The 20,698-nt window shown below is 39.3% G+C and overlaps 1 protein-coding gene across 1 annotated transcript in view; it reads left to right on the top strand.

The window, feature by feature from the left end:
• LOC126143911 (Down syndrome cell adhesion molecule-like protein Dscam2) overlaps nt 1–20,698 on the top strand; it is a 493,502-nt gene that overhangs the window by 426,436 nt on the left and 46,368 nt on the right. The window contains exons 28-29 of the mRNA XM_049915460.1: nt 9,979–10,164; nt 14,877–15,047. Of these exons, the coding sequence (XP_049771417.1) occupies nt 9,979–10,164; nt 14,877–15,047 (357 nt within the window). The remainder of the gene's footprint in view (nt 1–9,978; nt 10,165–14,876; nt 15,048–20,698) is intronic.

Raw genomic sequence — 20,698 nt, 5'->3', positions numbered from 1 at the left:
TCTTATCTTCATGGTCCCTAAGTGAAATGTATGTTGGCAGCAGTAGGAACGTTCTGCAGTCAGACTCAAATGCTGATTCTCTGAACTTTCTCAGAACTGTTCTTTGAAATGAATGTCTTCTTCCCTCAAGGAATTTGCACTTGAGGTCCTGAAGCATATCCATAACACCTGCATGCTGATTTAACCTACTGGTTACAAATCTAGCAGCTTGCCTCTAAATTACTTCAATGTGTTTTTTCAATTTGACCTGGTGCAGATTCCAAACACTTGACCAGTACTCAGGAATAGGTCGCATTAGCTTCCTATATGTGGTCTGTTTTACAGATGAACTTCACTTTCCAAAAATTCTCCTAATAAACCGAAGTTAACCATTCACCTGCCCTACCAGAATCCTCACATGCTCTTTCGATTTAATATCACTTCACAGTGTTATGCCCAGATATTTAAACAATGTGACTGTGTCAAACAGGACACTACTAATGCTATATCTGAACATTATGGGTTTATTTTTACTACTCATCTGCATTAACTTACATTTTTCTACATTAAGAGCCAGCTGCCATTCATCACACCAACTAGAAATTTTGTCTAGGTCATCTTGTATCAAGCTAAAGTCGCTATGTTCAACACTTTCCTGTACACTACAGCATCATCAGTGAACAACCACAAATTGCTGCTCACCCTCTCTGCCAGATCATTTATGTACATAGAAAGTAACAATGATCCTGCCCTACCAGAATCCTCACATGCTCTTTCGATTTAATATCACTTCACAGTGTTATGCCCAGATATTTAAACAATGTGACTGTGTCAAACAGGACACTACTAATGCTATATCTGAACATTGTGGGTTTATTTTTACTACTCATCTGCATTAACTTACATTTTTCTACATTAAGAGCCAGCTGCCATTCATCACACCAACTAGAAATTTTGTCTAGGTCATCTTGTATCAAGCTAAAGTCGCTATCTTCAACACCTTCCTGTACACTACAGCATCATCAGTGAACAACCACAAATTGCTGCTCACCCTCTCTGCCAGATCATTTATGTACATAGAAAGTAGCAATGATCCTATTGCATTTCCCTGGGCACTCCTGATGTTATCCCTGTCTCCAATGAACACTCGCCATTGAGGACAAAACACTGTACCGAGTGAGGTGGTGGAGTGGTTATCACACTGGAATCGTATTCAGGAGGATGACGGTTCAAACCCATGTGCAGCCATCCTGATTTTTGTTTTCCATGATTTCCCTAAATCGCTTCAGGCAAATGCTGGTATGGTCACTGTGAAAGGGCACAGTCAATTTCCTTCCCCGTCCTTCCCTAATCTGAGCTTGTGCTCCATCCCTAATGACCTCATTGTCGGCGGAACATTAAACACTAATCTCCTCCTCCACAAAATACTGGGTTCTATAACTTAAGAAGTCTTTGAGCCAGTCACATATCTGGAAGCCTGTTCCGTATGTATGTACCTCTGTTAACAGTCTGCAATACAAATGCTTTGCAGAAGTCTAGAAGTATGGAATCTCACTGTTGTTCTTTATCCATAGTTCACAAAATATCGTGTGAGAAAAGAGCAAGCTGAATTCTGCATGAGTGATGCTTTGTACAGTCATACTGATTCGTGGACATGAGCTTTTTTGTCTCTAGGAAATTTATTGTATTCAAACTCAGAATATCCTCTAGAATTGCACAGCAAACTGATATTAAGAATATTTGTCTGTAATTTTGCAGGTCCTTTCTTTCATACTTCTTATATACAGGAGTCACCTCAGCTTTTTTCCAGATGCTTGTCGTTTTATGCTGGTTGAGAGACTCATGATAAATGCAAACTAAGTAAGGGGCCAGTGATGTAGAGTACTCCTTGTAAAAGTGAATTAGGATTCCATCCATACTGACAACTTATTTGTTTTCAACTCTTTCAGTTGTTTCTCTATGTCAGGGATGCTTATTACTATGTCATCCATATGGGACTCTGTGTGATGGCCAAATGACATTACGTTGGTATGATTCTCCTATATGAATGATTTTTGAAATGTGGAACTTAGAACTGTGAACTTCCTTCATTATCTTCCAGTGCCAAACTAGACTCATCAATGAGTGGCTGGAGGAAAGCCTTAGATTCACTTAGCAATTTTACATAGGACTAGAATTTTTCTGGATTCTCTATCAGATCTTTAGCCAAGGTATGAGTTATGATACGTGCATGGCTCTTTTCTCAAATCTCTACTAATCTTTGAATGTTTTTATTTGTGTGTCCTCTTTAGAACTGAGAGTGCAATGGTCGTTGCTTCCTCAGCATTTTACTCATTTCATTATTAAGCCACAATGGATTTTTTCGAACCTTAATCCACTTACTAGGCACATTATTGTCCAGAAAATGATTTACAATATGTTTAAACATTGCCTATAATTCCTCCATATCCACCATTCTGGAACTAAATGATTGCAGTTCATTGTCCAAGTGAGATGCTAACAACTGCTTATCTGCTCTTTCTAGTAGAAGGACTCTCTTAGCCCTCTTGACTGATTTATTAACTTTCGACATCATGATCACTAATCCCCGTCGCTATACTGACACCATCGATAAGATCCAGTCTGTTTGAAGCTACAAGGTGCAGGATACTTCCATTGCATGTGGGCAGCGAAACTAGCTGCTCAAGACAGTTTTCAGAAGACTTGTTGAAAAGTACTTCACAAGACTGTATGTCTATATTCTGTGCAATGAAGCCAAACATGTCCCAGTCTAGGTTAAAGTCACTGCCAATTAGTATTGCAAGATCTGGGTATTTATGTGCAAATAACCGTAGACTTTCTTCGAATGAGCCATAACAGCAAAGTCAGGCACTCAGTAAAAACATCTGACAGTTATCTTGCTTTCACCTAGACCTGTTATGTGCTACCAGATCCTTGACCACCACACTCAATTTCAACCTAAGTGTAGACAATATTTTTGTCAACTGCAATGAACACTCCACCTCCTAAGGTGTCTAATCTGTCTTCCCGATAAACAATCTAAATCTTACTAAATATATCAGAGTATTTTACTTCGAGTTTTAGCTGTATCTCAGTCCCAAGAATAAACTGAGGTTGAGAATTTTCCTGGAAGGCAGTAAATTCGGGGACTTCATTACAAAATACCGTGACAGTTTACTGATAAATTTTGACAGTCAAAGTGTCTTTACTCTGAAGACAGTCTAATTTCTGTATATGCATATTGATTGGTGAGTGTTCATGAGAGTACCTCAAACCTACTGCCTAGCCTTTTAAAATATATATATATATATATTTGCACTCCAAAAGTACTCTGCTACCCGAGTAGCTGCTTCCTTTGTGTAGTGCACCCCTGACCTATTAAGGGGAGTCCTACAAATCCCTACCCAATAATGCAGGTCCATAAACCTGCAGCCAAGACCATCACAGAGACAATGAAGCCTTTGATTGGGTCCCTCCCCTCGGCTCCAAACCAAAGGGCCCCGATCACAACTCCGGGTACAATGCCGCAAATTGTGAGCTCTGCTTACACTCTGCAAGTGAGGCCAGCTGTCTTCACCACCTCATCAGCCACCTGTAAGAATTGGGGATGGCCACAGAACCAATGTGACAGATATTATTGGGGCCAACACGAGTCATAACTTGCAGATGACTTCACCCTGTATGCTCGACAGCTACAGGCAGGCCACCTCCACACCTCAAATGAGGCAACTTGGCAGAAATACCAAGTGCACATTGTCTTTCTTTCAGTGCTGAATGCTATCTTCCATAGCAGCTCCATAATGTGGCTAACATTGGAGCTCCCAATAACTAGCAAACCCCTGCCCACATGTTCCTACTCGAACCCTGCTCACGGTAGGTTGAATAGGCGAGGCCATATAACCAGTGTCCACATTAGGCCTCCATCTGGAGTGATGCGAATTCCTTACCTCCTGCCACTCATCCTGTGGGTCCACTGTGTTGGGTACACTAGAAGGTGCCTCAGCAATAGAGCCCAGGGTAAAACAAGCAATACCTGCAGTGTCCCATGCGATGCTCCAGAATCTCTGCCACCACTATGCTGCGAGGAGTTAGCCTGAAGGCCAATTATTGCAGTGAAAACCGTATTCAACTGTTCGTAAACTGCTCCCAGCTCCTTCTGCATCTGCACACATCCTAGCAGGACTAACTGAAGAGTCAGCGGTAAAAGCTGGCAGAAACTGGATAAGCAACTTGTTACCCTCCTGACCTGTAACACTGATACCTCAACGAACTATGTAACTGGTTGTTCAGAAAAATGACAGCTGAGCTACAGACTGCCTGAAAATACACTCACATTTAAAAAAAAAAAAACATGAAACTAAACTTCTTGAACTGAGTGCCTAACTATGCTTACTATCATGGTCACTAGTCTTTAATCAAGCAGCTGAGTAACTACTGTGCTATGCACTAATTGAATATACACATACAAAACATGAGATTAAACTCTGAGAATCTGAGGCTGGAGGTCTACTGAATATTTACTATTTGCAAAGGTTGTTGAATAAAGGAAATAAAGCAACACTAGCGACTTCTGTGGCAGAAATCTACATTAGGAAGTAAACTCACTCAAGGCAAAAGATCAAGAAATTGCAAATTATTGCTAAACAATGTAAACAAACTGCCTATTGGCTTCTGTCTCAGGTTCTTTGGCCGACGTTCATCTAATGATTTTTCTGACGTTTCGACAGAACGAGTGGCTGGCATTGTCAAAGCTTCACCCTCCATTGCCGGTGGTGAACTGGAGGCGAGCTCGCGGCTGCAGACTATATGTACCTGGCGCGCCAACGTCCGAGGGCTTCTCCGCGGTCATTTCCGGTGCGGTTCTCCTCTTGCTACCTGCGATGGTCGTTCGCTGCAGTACGGGAAGCCAGGATCCATTTACCTTAAGGCTTTCCTCTTTCTTGTTGAAACTGTTCGCGTGTTTTTGTATTTCTACGGCTTCTCTGAACAAGCGCGTGTGATAGTGCTTCTCTACAGCCAGAACTTACGTGTCGGTGAATTTTATTACGTGGTCGGTCTCATTCAGTGCATGCTCTGCCACAGCCGATTTCTCCACCTGCCCCAACCTGCAATGTCGCTTATGCTCTTTGATCCTGGTGTTAATTGATCGTCCAGTCATTCCGACATAAACAGGTAGCAAGAGGAGAACCGCACCGGAAATGACCGCGGAGAAGCCCTCGGACGTTGGCGCGCCAGGCACATATAGTCTGCGGCCGCGAGCTCGCCTCCAGTTCACCACCGGCAATAGAGGGTGAAGCTTTGACAATGCCAGCCACTCGTGCTGTCAAAACGTCAGAAAAATCATTAGATGAACGTCAGCCGAAGAGCCTGAGACAGAAGCCAATAGGCAGCCTGTCAACAAGTGGCCACGAAAGCCTTAACAATGTAAACAAACTGTGCACAATCAATAAGTTGCTGCTGCTGACCTCCACTGTGCTTTGAGGCTGGAGGTCGTTGGCCATCTAGAGGAATCCCTCCTGACCACCTACAATCCCAAACACCTTGCCTAGTTCAGATTCATTGGAGACATGTTCATGATCGGAATTGAGGGTGAGGACACCCTATCCACATTACTCCAGAACCTCAACACCTTCTCCCCCATTTCCTTCACCTGTTCCTCCTCAAACCACCTTCCATGATGTTGACCTCCAACTCAAATATGGTTACATTAGTACCCCCTTCCACCTCCTTCCTCTTTTGACACAGTACCACCCAGGACTGGAACAACTGAATTACATTGTCTGCCAGGGCTTTAACTACCTCTCATCATCCCCTAAACTGAGGAATGTCCTACTCACTATTCTTTCCCATCCCTGCCATGGTTGTATTCCGCTGCCCGCTGAAGCTATACAATATCGTCATCCATTCCTACTCAACCTTGCCTCCCAACCCCTTTTCTCATGACTCATATGCCTGTAACAGATGTAGACACAAGACCTGTCCCATACATCCTTGCACCACCACCTACTCAAGTCCGGACACGAGCATCACCTATCCCATCAAAGACAGGGCTACCTGTGAACGCAGTCATGTGATCTATAGCTAAACTGCAACCACTGTGCTGTACTCTACATGGGCATGACAACCAAAAAGCTGTCTGTCCACATGAGTGGCCACCGACAAACTGTGCCAAGAAGCAGCTGGACCACCCAGTTACTAAGCATGCGCCGAATACAGAATTCTTCGTTTCAGTTATTGCTTCACAGCCTGTGCCATCTGGATCCTTCCTATCAACTACAGCTCTTCTGAATAGTGCAGGTGGGTATGCTACCTACCATATAGCCTACTTTCCTGTAGCCCTCCTGGCCTCAACCTTCATTAGTCACTGTCCTTCACCTACCTATACCCTTCTCTGTTCCCACTCCAGCACTACACAGCTTTCTATTCCACCAATGCATCTACAGTCTTTTTACTTCTCTCCTTTTCCAGACCCCTACCCACCCCCCAATCCCTCCCCCCTCGGCCCTCCCTCTAAGCTCCGGAATGCACCTACCTGCCTTACCCTCTTCCCACCTCATCTCTGTTGCTCCCACAAGTAGCACTTTACTACCCACTACCCCTACCCTACTACCCATCCATCCCAGAATTCTCATTACCCTCACCACCCAGATGGCCACAGCAGCCAGAGAAACTGGTCATGTGTGTATGAGTTGCATTTGCGTGAATGTGTGTATGTTGTCTAATTCAGAAGAAAGCCTTGTGGCCAAATACTTACTTGTTTAGCAGTATTTATGTGGTGCCTGTTTGTAGCTCAACATCTCCACTACATGGTGAGTAGTGATCTATGCTTTTCATAGTATTATCAAATGTAATTTTCACCACCTTAGCAATATCCATACTTGCATCCTTTAAAATTATCTATCTGTGAAAAAAAAAATTTGTTATTTTTTAGATAACAGCATCAGGTGAGTGGTATAATGGGAGGAGGAGCAACTTTTCTCAAAGTACTTTTTCTGCTAGTATACATAAACACACATAAAATAATCTAGGAGTAATTCTCTTAATTATCAGTGTGGGTTAGTACTAGTCATAATTTGTTATCAGTATACTTTACAAAATCACCCTACAATGATTTCATGTTCCTGTTGTATAGTTTGACTCACTCCACACCCCCAAAGGCTCTCATTTATGATGGGATTTACAGAACATGATGTACGAGTGAGTCAGTGAATGCTATTGTCAGGAAAGTAGTTCACTACTCTGATGTAAGACACCTTCTTAAACATAAAGAAAGGAGGGAGGTGGGTCTGTAACTGGAGGTCAATTACTTAAATCCACTTTTATAATGGCTATTACTGCTGCATATTTGAGCCTTTCAAGCTGTGCAAATTGACTCACTGACCAATTACAAGTGTAACTCAAGGGGGCAACCATCAAGGTAGCACAAGTTATTTAAATATTTTAGTTGTAATTTCATTGCATCCAGAAGAGTCATTGCTTTTCAAACACTTAATTATTCTTGTGATCTGTTTAACACTTAATCTGACAAAACTGTCTTCCTCTGCCATATGGAGTCATTTGGATATCTTCCAGGCAAAGTACACCCTGCCCCATTCCTCCCACTAGGAAGTATACCTGACAGTACTAAGAATCGAGCTCAGGCATGTCACCTGGCAGTTCGACATGTTGACTACTCAGTAACATAGGCAGGCTACCCATCCTTTCCATACTTCCACAACCGACCCCTCATTCCTTCCTGCTGATGAAGCATACAAGTGCTGAAAGCTAGGAATAGTGTTTTGCACTTTTAACTGTTTACGTGGACAGTATTATGAGTTTCACCAACAGAATATCTGTCCAGCCATCTTGTCTTATTGTAAAAACTACATCAATTTGATCATACTTTTATGTGAATAGTTGTCTTCTTGTAAATGATAATGATGTTAAAATTGGCCAATCATGAAGAATATTTTTTTTGTTCCATAAACTGCAGCTGTGCAGTAAAAATTATTTCATTTGATACATTCATTTATCTTGTAGAAGTTATGTAGTTTATCAGAATTATGTAAATTCTCTGTAAGTCATGTACATCCATCATAGTGTGATACTTACTTAGTAATAAGTCTGTATAGTTTGAATTTTTTCTTAATAAATACATTCATGTCCTTATATTTTACATAGATCATGCCACTAGTTGATTCCATCAATGAGCAGCTCTCTTCCAGTGCATATGCTCGTTTTGAAATAGCTCTTTTTGTGGCAGGGATCAATATTTGTTTAAAAACATTAAAATGGTTTGTTATTCACTTACTATGGTATGACAAGTATTGGAAGTGAGGCTTAGTTTTTCAGCTGAGGATGTTTTATGAAATTATTGTTTAAAATGAGGCTAAGTGCAGCCACAGAACAAAAGTAAATCAATTTCCTTAGCAATGATTTTACTAAGACATCAGCTTTAATTCTCTCACATCATATATATTAATAATGTAGAAATTTCACATCTTCTGTGACCAGTTATTTTATGATAACCAGAAAACGTAACTGAAATTAGAAATGTAAATGAGCATGTGGCTAGGCCTCCAGTCAGTTAGATCTTTTGTCTGGTGTAAGTCTTTTTAGTTGATGCCACTTTGGCGACTTGTGTGTCAAACTGAACTTAGAGAGTTTCAAATTAATAAAAATTTTCAATTTATAATATCAAGGAAAAACAAGTTCCTGTGTAGCAGTATGAATACCATTTGTCTTTCCAAAAGGGTATAATGAATATGGTGATGGATCAGGTTTCCTGCATTTCATTAGTTATTCATGTTTGAGATCTAATAGAAATGACATTCATTTATCATCACTTAACACCTCCATGCTGAGATGCCGTGGTCCATACATAAGACTCTCCCCTGACGTTTCGCCTTCGACTGCAGAAGGCATCCTCTGAGGACAATCGGCAAACTGAAACGAGAGCACGAGTGAGCGCCATATTTATAAGCCATCTAGAGGGTGCTGCTGTCAGTCATGTGACGTCAGCTGTGCTATGATCTCTGATATAGCCAACTTTCTCAATTGAAATTAATTGAGTGTCATGCTATTGCTGCAATGTTGACATTCATGTCTTATCCAGCTTAATGCCATCATCTTTTCTATTAAAATTATTGCAGTGTTTAGCAATCTCAATGGCCTCTCTGTACATTCGCGCATAACAATATGACATCTTTGCTGTCACGGTCATGTCACTAAACTTTATTTCATGATCACCTTCCTGAAACACATGTTCCGCTACAGCTGATTTATCAATATGTCCGAGGCAGCAGTTCCTTTTATGTTCACCCAGACGGGTGTTGACGCTTCTTTTTGTTGTGCCTATATAGACCTCTCCACAACTGCACGGAATTTTATAGACACCTGGTGCAGCTAGAGGATGTCGTTGATTTTTAGTGGATCTTAAACATTCTTTTATTTGCGTAGTGGGTCTGAAAACAGTTTCCACATCATATTTGCTTAAAATTTTTCCAATGTGATCAGTGACCTTACTGATAAATGGTAAGAACACTGTCCCCTTGGGTTTGTGTTGATCCTCGTTCGTCCTGGTTGTCAGTCTAGGGCGTAGTGCGTGATCTATCTCTCTGCTGGAATACCCATTCTTCTTGAAGGTCGCTCTAAGGTGTTCAATCTCATCATCTAAGTGAGCTGGTTCACATATTTTGTGCACCCTGTCAATTAATGTTTTAATCACCCCTCTTTTATGTCTTGGGTGGTGATTAGAATCTTTCTGCAGATAACGATCAGTGTATGGACCATGGCATTTCAGCCCGGATGTGTTAAGTGATGACAACACCTGCCGTGAAAGCCTTCATTCTATTCATTTATCAGTTGTGGTGGTTTTAATGACATACTTTTGTGTATTTATTACTTGCCACTTCACTACTGACAATGAGATTATGTTCTATTTTTCTGTGTGTATACACTGTCTTGAATCTTCATTGTTATTATCATATCTTTATAATTAACATAGGGTGTCTCTTTCAGAGCACTATGAGATGAGTCCATATGCTACATTTGCAGTATCATCAGATTCACCTAAAACGATGAATGCAATGATACTAGACTACACCATGCAGTTCAAAACATTTGGTCATTCTGAAAATGACAGTGGTATACAACATGAATGTGTTCATCAAATCAACAAGAAACGGCAACGAAAAGGACCAGACGGTAACTCAGACTACTTCTGTTGTGTACAGGGTGTAATTTATTTCACAATGTATTAAGTTTTCTTGGTGTTATCTGACGAGGTCCATCATACTGATATGCTTTGATTACAGTACTACTTTTTTTATTAGTGTATTCAACACAGTATATGGTAATTTGTCTTGTTTCTTATAGCATCTTGATGACCAATCTCAGATCTCACAGAGAGTGATAATCACTGGCAGTCACTTTCTATAATGTATGAATCAATCTGATAGTGACAAAATGTTACAGTGCACTATTGCATATGAATTCTAATGGTTGAATATTACAAGTCTGGTTTTTGAACCTACAGTCTTTGAATTGTGGTTTATTTGTCTCATAACATACATAATCTAAATCATTTGATTCAGCTACAGGAGACATGTCAAACAGCAGTAAAATTTCACCATTAACAAAGAACAGCTATAATAATAATACAATTTTGTTATACATACATACAATAAAATCTAACACTTAATTACTTCTTGCTCAAATTATCATTTCATCCTCTATGAACTCTTCCATTGAATAGTAGCATTTCTCCTGCAGAACCTGCTGTAGCCTCATTTTTAAAATTTCTGGCCTCATATTAAATATGTTTTTGCCCATTAACTTCTTGTATATTGTCATCTCCATTACTGTGGACTCAGTGAATATAATTTCAACTGGTGTGTGGGTAGCATAAAATTATTTTTATCTCTTGTGTTATATGTATAGTTAAACTGATTGTCCTCAAATAAGTTTTGTCTGCTGTGTTGGAAGATTATAATTTCATAAATGTATATGGAGGAAACAGTGAGGATTAGTAGTTTCTGAATTAATGGGCAACAAGACTCTGTTCGCTGTGCCGTACACATGTATCAGACAATTTTCTTTTGCAGTTTCAGTACTCAAACATAATAAACTTTCTGATCACTTATAGAAATAAGGAGATGTCAGCATTGTCAACATAAAAAAACAACAGACATGGAAGATACTCATAGACTAATTTTTACCAAAGAAGTCCACAAAGATAAGTGACTAATAAATGAGAGACACGAAGACGTTTGTGAAGTGACTGCTGTACACAGGCTTTTTAACGCAGAGATGTTGATCATATGAATGCTGGCAGCAGACACTGGATTTTTGGGTGGAAAGCAGTATTTATAGAATAGCATGCTGATATTTTGTGATTTTGAAAATTACATATTAGATTATAAAACTGCTGGAGGCAGAGTTAATAGTGTAGATGATACATAGGTCCCATCAATGATTTGCTTTAACTGAAAGATAGCTGGTTAGAAAAGTATAAAAGTTCACCATAATATTTGGTTAGCACACTGTATGCCTCCACAGTGAATTCCCTGTTTACATGCAAAATTGGTTACAGGTGCAACCAAATACTCTTTTCTGACAGAATCAAAAAACTTATGAAACATTGTACAAAGTGCATTGAAGTGCAGGGAGGTTACTTAGAAAACTAATGTATGTTTCAGTTTTCTATTATTAGAATAAATATTCCTTTTCTCAAAAGTCACATTACTTTTTGACTTCCCCTCATATGTATAAAAGATCATTTTATTTTCAAAGTTCTGTATGATATCTTAGATGACTTTACTTCTAGATGTGATGTAGGTGCAGATCCTCTCAATAGGCAAAAAATGCTATTTGTCACATCTGCACAATTTTATACTTACCTCTGGTACCAATAACTTGTAAATTGCATGTTATTGCCTAGAGTCTTTTCTGTCTGGCTATATATTCTAATTCATTTCACGTGAATTAACTTACGGTTGGTACCAGCGGACATATCATCAAATATGACAACTCACAGATGGCAGCATGGGCATTACCAGCATAAATTATTGGTGGTGGGGGAGAGGAGGGGTCTTCTATAGATGGGGTATAGATCATAAGAGGGTCTAAACATAGATCCCTGTAAAAAAAAAAATCCACGTGGGAAAAATATATCTAAAAACAAAGATGATGTGACTTACCAAACAAAAGCGCTGGCAGGTCGATAGACACACAAACAAACACAAACATACACACAAAATTCAAGCTTTCACAACCAACGGTTGCTTCATCAGGAAAGAGGGAAGGAGAGGGAAAGACGAAAGGATGTGTGTTTTAAGGGAGAGGGTAAGGAGTCATTCCAATCCCCGGGAGCGGAAAGACTTACCTTAGGGGGCAAAAAGGACAGGTATACACTCGCACACACACCCATATCCAACCGCACATACACAGTCACATCATCTTTGTTTTACACAGGCAGACATATATAAATTCAAAGAGGTTGGGCAGAGATGTCAGTCGAGTCGGAAGTACAGAGGCAAAGATGTTGTTGAATTACAGGTGATGTACGAGGGGTGGCAACTTGAAATTAGCGGAGAATTTCAAGTTGCTGCCCCTCGTACATCACCTGTCATTCAACATCTTTGCTCACAGACAATGATGACTGTGTGCAAAGCAGCAAATTGATTTCGGACAGTAACTAATCTGATGTTATCAACCATTACCAAGTACTATACAAACTCTCCCTCATCAAAATAATATCATAGTTTTAAAACTAATTATAGATTTTTTTGATAAATGCAACCTTCTTCTGTGAAACTCTGAAACACTTAGAAAAGGCTGTATGGTCTTCAGGACAAAAGTAATGATAAACAAATAAATAAACAAAGAATAATGATGATGCCTTTCATGTTGTTTTTGTTAATCTTCAAGTATTAATAATGCAGCAGCACACATTACTGCTTCATCACCTCTGGACATGACATGGCAGACAATACAAAAGCAATACAACAAATAGCCTTGCAGATGACGCAAATACACTGAGAAATGCTTGCTACTGGTGTGGACAGAAACAGAGACAAGAAAAAATTTGGGAACAGATGCAAAACACTGCAGGAAACAACGTTTCCAACTGAAAGATGTTTCTACTGTCAGTGTGGATGTGGCTTAACATGTGAGGGAGTCTGTTTTTCTTCTCTAGTCAGTGGTGGCGCAGCATATTCTGGTGATACAAGTGCTGTGACCTCTAGTGTATTGCTTGTAAACTTTTCTGTGTTTTTGTGCTGGGTAGCTGAAGTGGAGCATTCTACAGTATTGCCAATGTGCACTGTTTGTGCTTTGAACACGTCGCTTACTCTGGTGTAAACACAGCATATTTTGTGAAAGCACCTGTATACACAAAAGTTTTCCTTCATGAGTGATACCTATTTATCCCAATTAATATGAAATAAAGTTAAGCCTGCTGTGATTCCAGTGTTTCTCTGTCCCAGCAATCCATTACATTTATAACTCACCATCTGTCTAATAAAACATGGCGAAAATGTTTTTGTGAAGTTTGGAATGTGTATTGTTTAACACAAGAAAAACAATGTTCAGTATACCATGTTTTACCACACATTACAGCATAAAAAATATTCTCTACCATTTTTATACATAATTCGTTTAATCTGAGGTACTATTTCTTGATGCTGCTGTTGTTTCATTTCGATGTTACTGCATTGTCACATGGAAATCATGTAATAGTTGAAATAAGTTTCAGTGCTATTTGTTTACAATAGATTTTATTTCGCACACTAAATGTTCATTGGTGAACATACATTGTCAAACTCACGAAGTCTGACTACATACTGTTGATACAAAATTTGGTCTAAGACTGAAATGTGGCAGTGTACAAATCGCCTCTATTTATATGGTTTTAAACAATTATTGTCATTGTTACATATTGAATTTTGCATATATACAATTAAAGTTTTTACATACATCTGGCCAAATTACATAGAAATTTACATAGAATAAAAGTGAATAATTTCATACAAAGGCAGGAAAGAAACTGTTTCTATTAAGACTATAAATTACATGTTTTATTGTTGCAACAATATATTTTGTTAATTTGCATATAGTGTTTTACTGACTTCTTTGAAATTCGTGCTATCATTTTCAGGTGAACAGAATGATTAGTTTTATTGAGTGAAAGACCTAGATGCAGCTAATTAATTCTTGTACAAGTAAAATTTTACATTTCTATATGGTGATAATTACAGTTCTATTTACTAACACCAATTAAAACAGGAGTATGCTTGATTCTGACAGAAAAATCATTGTGTCATATTTTTTTAGGGATACAAACAATTTCTGGTTTCAAAACGTAAAAATAGCTGCCTCTCTATGACTTGGAAATATTGGAACTTTAATAATTAATTACTCCATAATTACAATAGCACAATCATTCCTACCATGTTCCTAGAATTTGTATTGTGTGTAAATTATGTTGGTGCATTAGTTTTCAATCCAACATGTTTCCTTCATTCCATTTTCTGCTGAGGCCCAATGTAAACATTGTCAAAAACAACAGTTTAAATTACTAATATTATATATACCTCTTTGGAGGACATGGCCAATATCCTTTCCCATCCAAGCTTTTGATCTGTCCCTAAGGTCCTCATCATTGACAGGATGTTAAATCCTAACCTTTCTTTTTGATCTGTCATCTATCATATCTTGTAGGCTTCTCTTTATTTTTGATATTTTTTTGTAGATTCTTTCCACAGTTTTTTATTATTATTTATTGTTAAAACATTGTTTTGTTGCAGTTCATATCATGTAAGTTGCCACTGCATTGTAATAAGTGTCTCTTATTGTTAGACTGTGTTAGAGTTAATGGAGGGGGACTTCCACTGATAGAATAAATTTCTCTGCAGCAGGGAGCGGCCATGAATCAGTACTATCATCCAGTCTGCGCAGGCATATAAACATGAAGCAGCATCACAGAAAGCCCAGCACATGTCATAACTCAGAATCTGACACAAGTGGTAGCCCATCAGCGGTAAGCAGCTACAGGGTACCTACGAAACCTGCTGCTTCTAGGAGTCTCGGTATGTATGTTAAACATTCACTCCATAAGATTTATGTATTTTTCCTTCTGTAACTGGTCATTTTTTTGCATGTTATTTGTAATAGATTCACTTGCAATGAAAGTTGTGTATCCTGAAGCAACCATCTTTACATCATATAATTAAAATATGAGCATGCTGTATTAACCCACTACATTCTCAGACTGTACTACCATTTACAGCAAGGAAATGCAACTTTTATGATGTGATCAACAAGTTTATAAGATAGTTGTTACAGTGGTTACTCCAGAGCTTCTGTGTTAAATGCTAGCCATTATTACCCTCCAGCATAGTAAAAACAGTTACCTTGTACCTAAAGATAGTATACTGAGATCTAAAATATAATTAAATGGTTCGTGCTGGAATGTGAGCAAATACTCATTGTCAGTTGAAATTAGGTTTAGGAGCTGCTGTAAAGGGGGAATAAAGTGCAGTGCCTACACAAGCATTTTCAGTCACTGCTCTAAATATATTCTTTGTGACATCAAACTACATACAGCTGTTCACCACTAATATTTTCAGAACCATTAAGGATATTTATTTTATGCATTTATTTTACCTGGCACAATTAGGGCCTTCAGGCCCTCTCTTACACCTAACCAGGCATACTCAGATTGAACGAATTTCAGTTTGTACAGAACATTATGGACATACCACGTGTTATACAGTATTAATGTTAAACAAAAAAATAGAGATTATAAAATTAGTACAAGGATAATAATATCATCATCATCATCATCATCATCATCATCATTTAAGACTGATTATACCTTTCAGCGTTCAGTCTGGAGCATAGCCCCCTTATAAAATTCCTCCATGATCCCCTATTCAGTGCTAACATTGGTGCCTCTTCTGATGTTAAACCTATTACTTCAAAATCATTCTTAACCAAATCCAGGTACCTTCTCCTTGGTCTGCCCCAACTCCTCCTACCCTCTACTGCTGAACCCATGAGTCTCTTGGGTAACCTTGCTTCTCCCATACGTGTAACATGACCCCACCATCTAAGCCTGTTCACCCTGACTGCTACATCTATAGAGTTCATTCCCAGTTTGTCTTTGATTTCCTCATTGTGGACACCCTCCTGCCATTGTTCCCACCTACTAGTACCCGCAATCATCCTAGCTACTTTCATATGCGTAACCTCAACCTTGTTGATAAGGTAACCTGAATCCGCCCAGCTTTCGCTCCCATACAACAAAGTTGGTCGAAAGATTGAACGGTGCACAGATAACTTAGTCTTGGTACTGACTTCCTTCTTGCAGAAGAGAGTACATTGTAGCTGAGCGCTCACTGCATTAGCTTTGCTACACCTCGCTTCCAATTCTTTCACTATGTTGTGAGAATATGCATCCTAAGTACTTGAAACTGTCCACCTGTTCTAACTTTGTTCCTCCTATTTGGCACTCAATCCGCTTATATTTCTTTCCTACTGACATTACTTTCGTTTTGGAGATGCTAATCTTCATACCATAGTCCTTACATTTCTGATCTAGCTCTGAAATATTACTTTGCAAACTTTCAATCGAATCTGCCATCACAACTAAGTTATCCGCATAAACAAGACTGCTTATTTTGTGTTCACATATCTTAATCTCACCCAACCAGTCTATTGTTTTCAACATATGATCCATAAATAATATGAACAACAGTGTAGACAGGTTGCAGCCTTGTCTTACCCCTGAAACTACTCTGAACCATGAACTCAATTTACTGTCAACTCTGACTGCTGCCTGACTATCCATGTAAAGACCTTTAATTGCTTGCAAAAGTTTGCCTCCTATGCCATAATCTCGTAGAACAGACAATAACTTCCTCCTAGGAACCCGGTCATATGCCTTTTCTAGATCTATCAAGCATAGATACTATTCCCTTTTCCACTCATAACACTTCTCCATTATTTGCCGTAAGCTAAAGATCTGGTCCTGACAGCCTCTAAGAGGCCTAAACCCACACTGATTTTCATCCAATTGGTCCTCAACTAATACTCGCACTTTCCTTTCAACAATACCTGAGAAGATTTTACTCACAACGCTGATTAAAGAGATACTTCTGTAGTTGTTAAAATCTTTTCTGTTTCCATGTTTAAAGATTGGTGTGATTACTGCTTTTGTCCAGTCTGATGGAACCTGACCCGACTCCCAGGCCATTTCAATTATCCTGTGTAGCCATTTAAGACCTGACATTCCACTGTATTTGATGAGTTCCGACTTAATTTCATCCACCCCAGCCGCTTTATTGCACTGCAATCTATTGACCATTTTCTCCACTTCCTCAAATGTGATCCTATTTCCATCATCATTCCTATCCCATTCTACCTCGAAATCTGAAACATTACTGATTGTATTTTCACCTACATTGAGCAACTCTTCAAAATATTCCCTCCATCTGCCCAAGGCATCCACAGGATTCACCAGCAGTTTTCCTGACCTGTCCAAAATACTTGTCATTTCCTTCTTACCTCCCTTTTGAAGACTGCTAATTCACTCCAGAATGGTTTTCCAGCAGCTTGACCCATAGTCTCCAACCTGTTTCCAAAGTCTTCCCACGATTTCTTCTTGGATGCTGCAATTATCTGTTTGGCTTTGTTTCTTTCTTCAACATAAGTTTCTCTGTCTACCTGAGTTCTAGTATGTAGCCATTTTTGATACGCCTTCTCTTTCCTTTTACAGGCTGCCTTGACTATGTCATTCCACCAAGCTGTTTGCTTCATCCTTCTTTTACACACTACTGTTCCAAGACATTCTTTAGCCACTTCTAGTACTGTGTCCCTGTACCTTGTCCATTCCTTTTCCAATGACTGTAATTGACTACATTCAACTAACTGGTACCTTTCTGAGATCGCTGTTATGTACTTGTGCCTGATTTCCTTATCCTGAAGTTTCTCCACTCTTATCCTCCTACATATGGACCTGACCTCCTGCACTTCAGCCTCACAATCCCAATTTCACTGCAGATTAAATAATGATCAGTGTCATCAAAGAATCCCCTGAATACACGCGTGTCCCTCACAGCCTTCCTGAATTCCTGATCTGTTATTATATAGTCAATGACAGATCTGGTTCCCCTGCCTTCCCAAGTAAATATGATGCTGGCAACAATCAGAGCAAAATGCTTCGGATAATGATAACAATAAAAAAATAATTATAACAATCAAGAATAATAATAGTAATGACAATGTATATGAAAGTAAACATATTTTTCTTTTATGAATGTCAGTCCTATTGCTAGTTGGGAATTTTCTCATTATGTTCTTACAGCTTGTGAGTTATTCACATCGAGCAGAGACATAAGACGATATAATGGGGTGAAAGAGATATAGAAGAGGTAGCTAGATTAGAGGAAGAGAAATAGAATGGTAAAATTCGAAGCTGTGATGGAGAGGAGAAAGAAAGAGATGAGTGGGGCACAACAATGGTGGCTATACTGTTCCCTCTTGAATGTTGAGTGGTTCTGGATAAGACGCAGATCACAGGGGAGCGCGTTCCATAGTCGTATGGCTGAGATGGAGAATGACACCGAGAAAGATTTTGTGTTATGTAAACGTACAGCCAAGATGCTAGACGTATCCGATCTTGTATTGCGGTTGTGGAATAATGATAGGTGTTTAATGTGAGAAGATAAGTATTGGAGGCACCTGTGACTAAGAAATCAATGAAGTAAGCACATCGTGTGGAGATCACGTACCTTATGTGGGCGTATCCAACCTAGCTGGGAGTATGAAGGACTGATATGATCATACAACCATATATTGCACACGTATCTAATGCAAGCATTCATCACTAGCTTGAGTTATCTCAAATTTTCACTATTTGTACCATGTTGAACTACATCACAGTAGTAAAGATTATGAAAGACTAGAGTTTGGACTAATTTTTGTTTAACATGGTTTGAAAATATTTTTCTAAATTTTTGGATTGCGTGTAGGGAGGAGAGCGATTTCCGGCAAGCTGTGACTGTTTGTTCTTCCCAGTTTAGGCGTTCATCCAAGATTATTCCAAGGCCTTTCACTGTTTTTTGGTATGGTAGTTGGGTACCATTGAGGAGTATTTGAGGGACTGTTTCGCGAAAGTACTGGCTGATTAACTTTGGATGAGATATAAGAATGACCTCGGATTTCTTGGGGCTTAGTTTCAGACCAAGGTTCTGTGCCCATCGACAGAGCAAAGATCTGCGTTCATACTCGCTACTGCATCAGCAATGTTCTTGGGGCTTGCACTTGTGTACAATTGGATGTCGTCAGCATATAGATGGTAGTTGCATCAGCATATAGATGGTAGTTGCAGGAGTGAATCACTGAAGAAATATCATTAATGTACAGTGCAAATTGTAATGGACCAAGGACAGAGCCTTGGGGAACTCCAGAGCACATGTTTTTCCATGATGACTTCTCTGCCCCACAAATGACTTGTTGGCTTCTGTTTTTGAGGTAGCTGTCGAACCGATGTATTGTGCTGTTAGAGAAATTCAGCTATTTCATTTTAATTAGTAATATATCAAAGTCAACTGTATCAAAAGCCTTGCTAAAGTCAAGCAGTGTTAGGATGGTAGCTTCACGTCTGTCCATAGCATGTTTAATGTCATCAGTTACTTTGATTAATGCAGTTGCTGTACTATGGTGCTTTCGGAAGCCTGACTGATATTTATCATGGGTGTTATGAGTTTTGAGGTAATCTGTCAGCTGTTCATGGATGATGTATTCTAGGGCTTTAAATATTGCAGGTAGTATGCTGATCGGCCTGTAGTCACCTGGCGACTTTGGGTTGTCAGTCTTGGGTATAGGCTGAATTAAACTTAGCTTCCACTCAGTAGGATATATACTACTGACAAGAGACAGGTTGAAGATGTCTGTGATAACTGGAATAATAGTGTCTACAACGTTCTTAATCATGCCAATTCTCACTCCATCATTTCCTACTGCTTCGGAAGAGATTCTCATAATTGCCTTGTGTACTGTGCCTGTAGTGACATGTTTTAGGGAGAACTTGTCTCTCAAGAGATTGATAGCTTGGGGCTGGTAATTTATCGCTGTGTGGCAGTTTACATCTGTTGAGAAGAAATCGTTTAATTCTTCTGCAGACGCTTGATAAACGGCATCAGATCTCCGCTTCCCTATACTGAAACTGTGCAGCTTTTTCCACAGTGCAGCAGGTTTTGATATGCGGCATATGACAGAGTGGGCATGTCTGATTTTGGCATTCCTCAAGCTTTGCTTGGTTCTGTTTTGGAGTTTCCTGTAAGCTTCGTATGCCTCAGGAGTTGGGTTACGCTTGAAGGCCCTAAGTGCAGCATCACATTTATTCTTTAACTGGCATAATTCAGTGGTGAGCCATGGAGCAGGAGCTCTCTTTACCTTGAGAGTGCATTGAGGAGCATGTTTGTCATACAGTGCAATAATTTTGCGACATAATTTCCGAATTTTTCCATCTAAAGTTGGTTCATTGCTTATATCATGCCAAGGGATGTCTAAGCAACCCTTTTTAAGAGCGTCATGATTAACATTTTTTAGGTTTCTGTAGGTTAATAGGTGAGGTTTTTCTTCGGTAGTATGCATTGAGTAATTTTAGAATATCACATCATGAGCAGAGAGTTCCGGAGCAGATGTCTGATTGGCATGAATTATTTTATCTGGT

The sequence above is a fragment of the Schistocerca cancellata genome, chromosome 1 (assembly GCF_023864275.1).
Source record: "Schistocerca cancellata isolate TAMUIC-IGC-003103 chromosome 1, iqSchCanc2.1, whole genome shotgun sequence".
NCBI lineage: Eukaryota > Metazoa > Arthropoda > Insecta > Orthoptera > Acrididae > Schistocerca > Schistocerca cancellata.
This window is presented reverse-complemented; position numbering and strand designations above follow the sequence as displayed.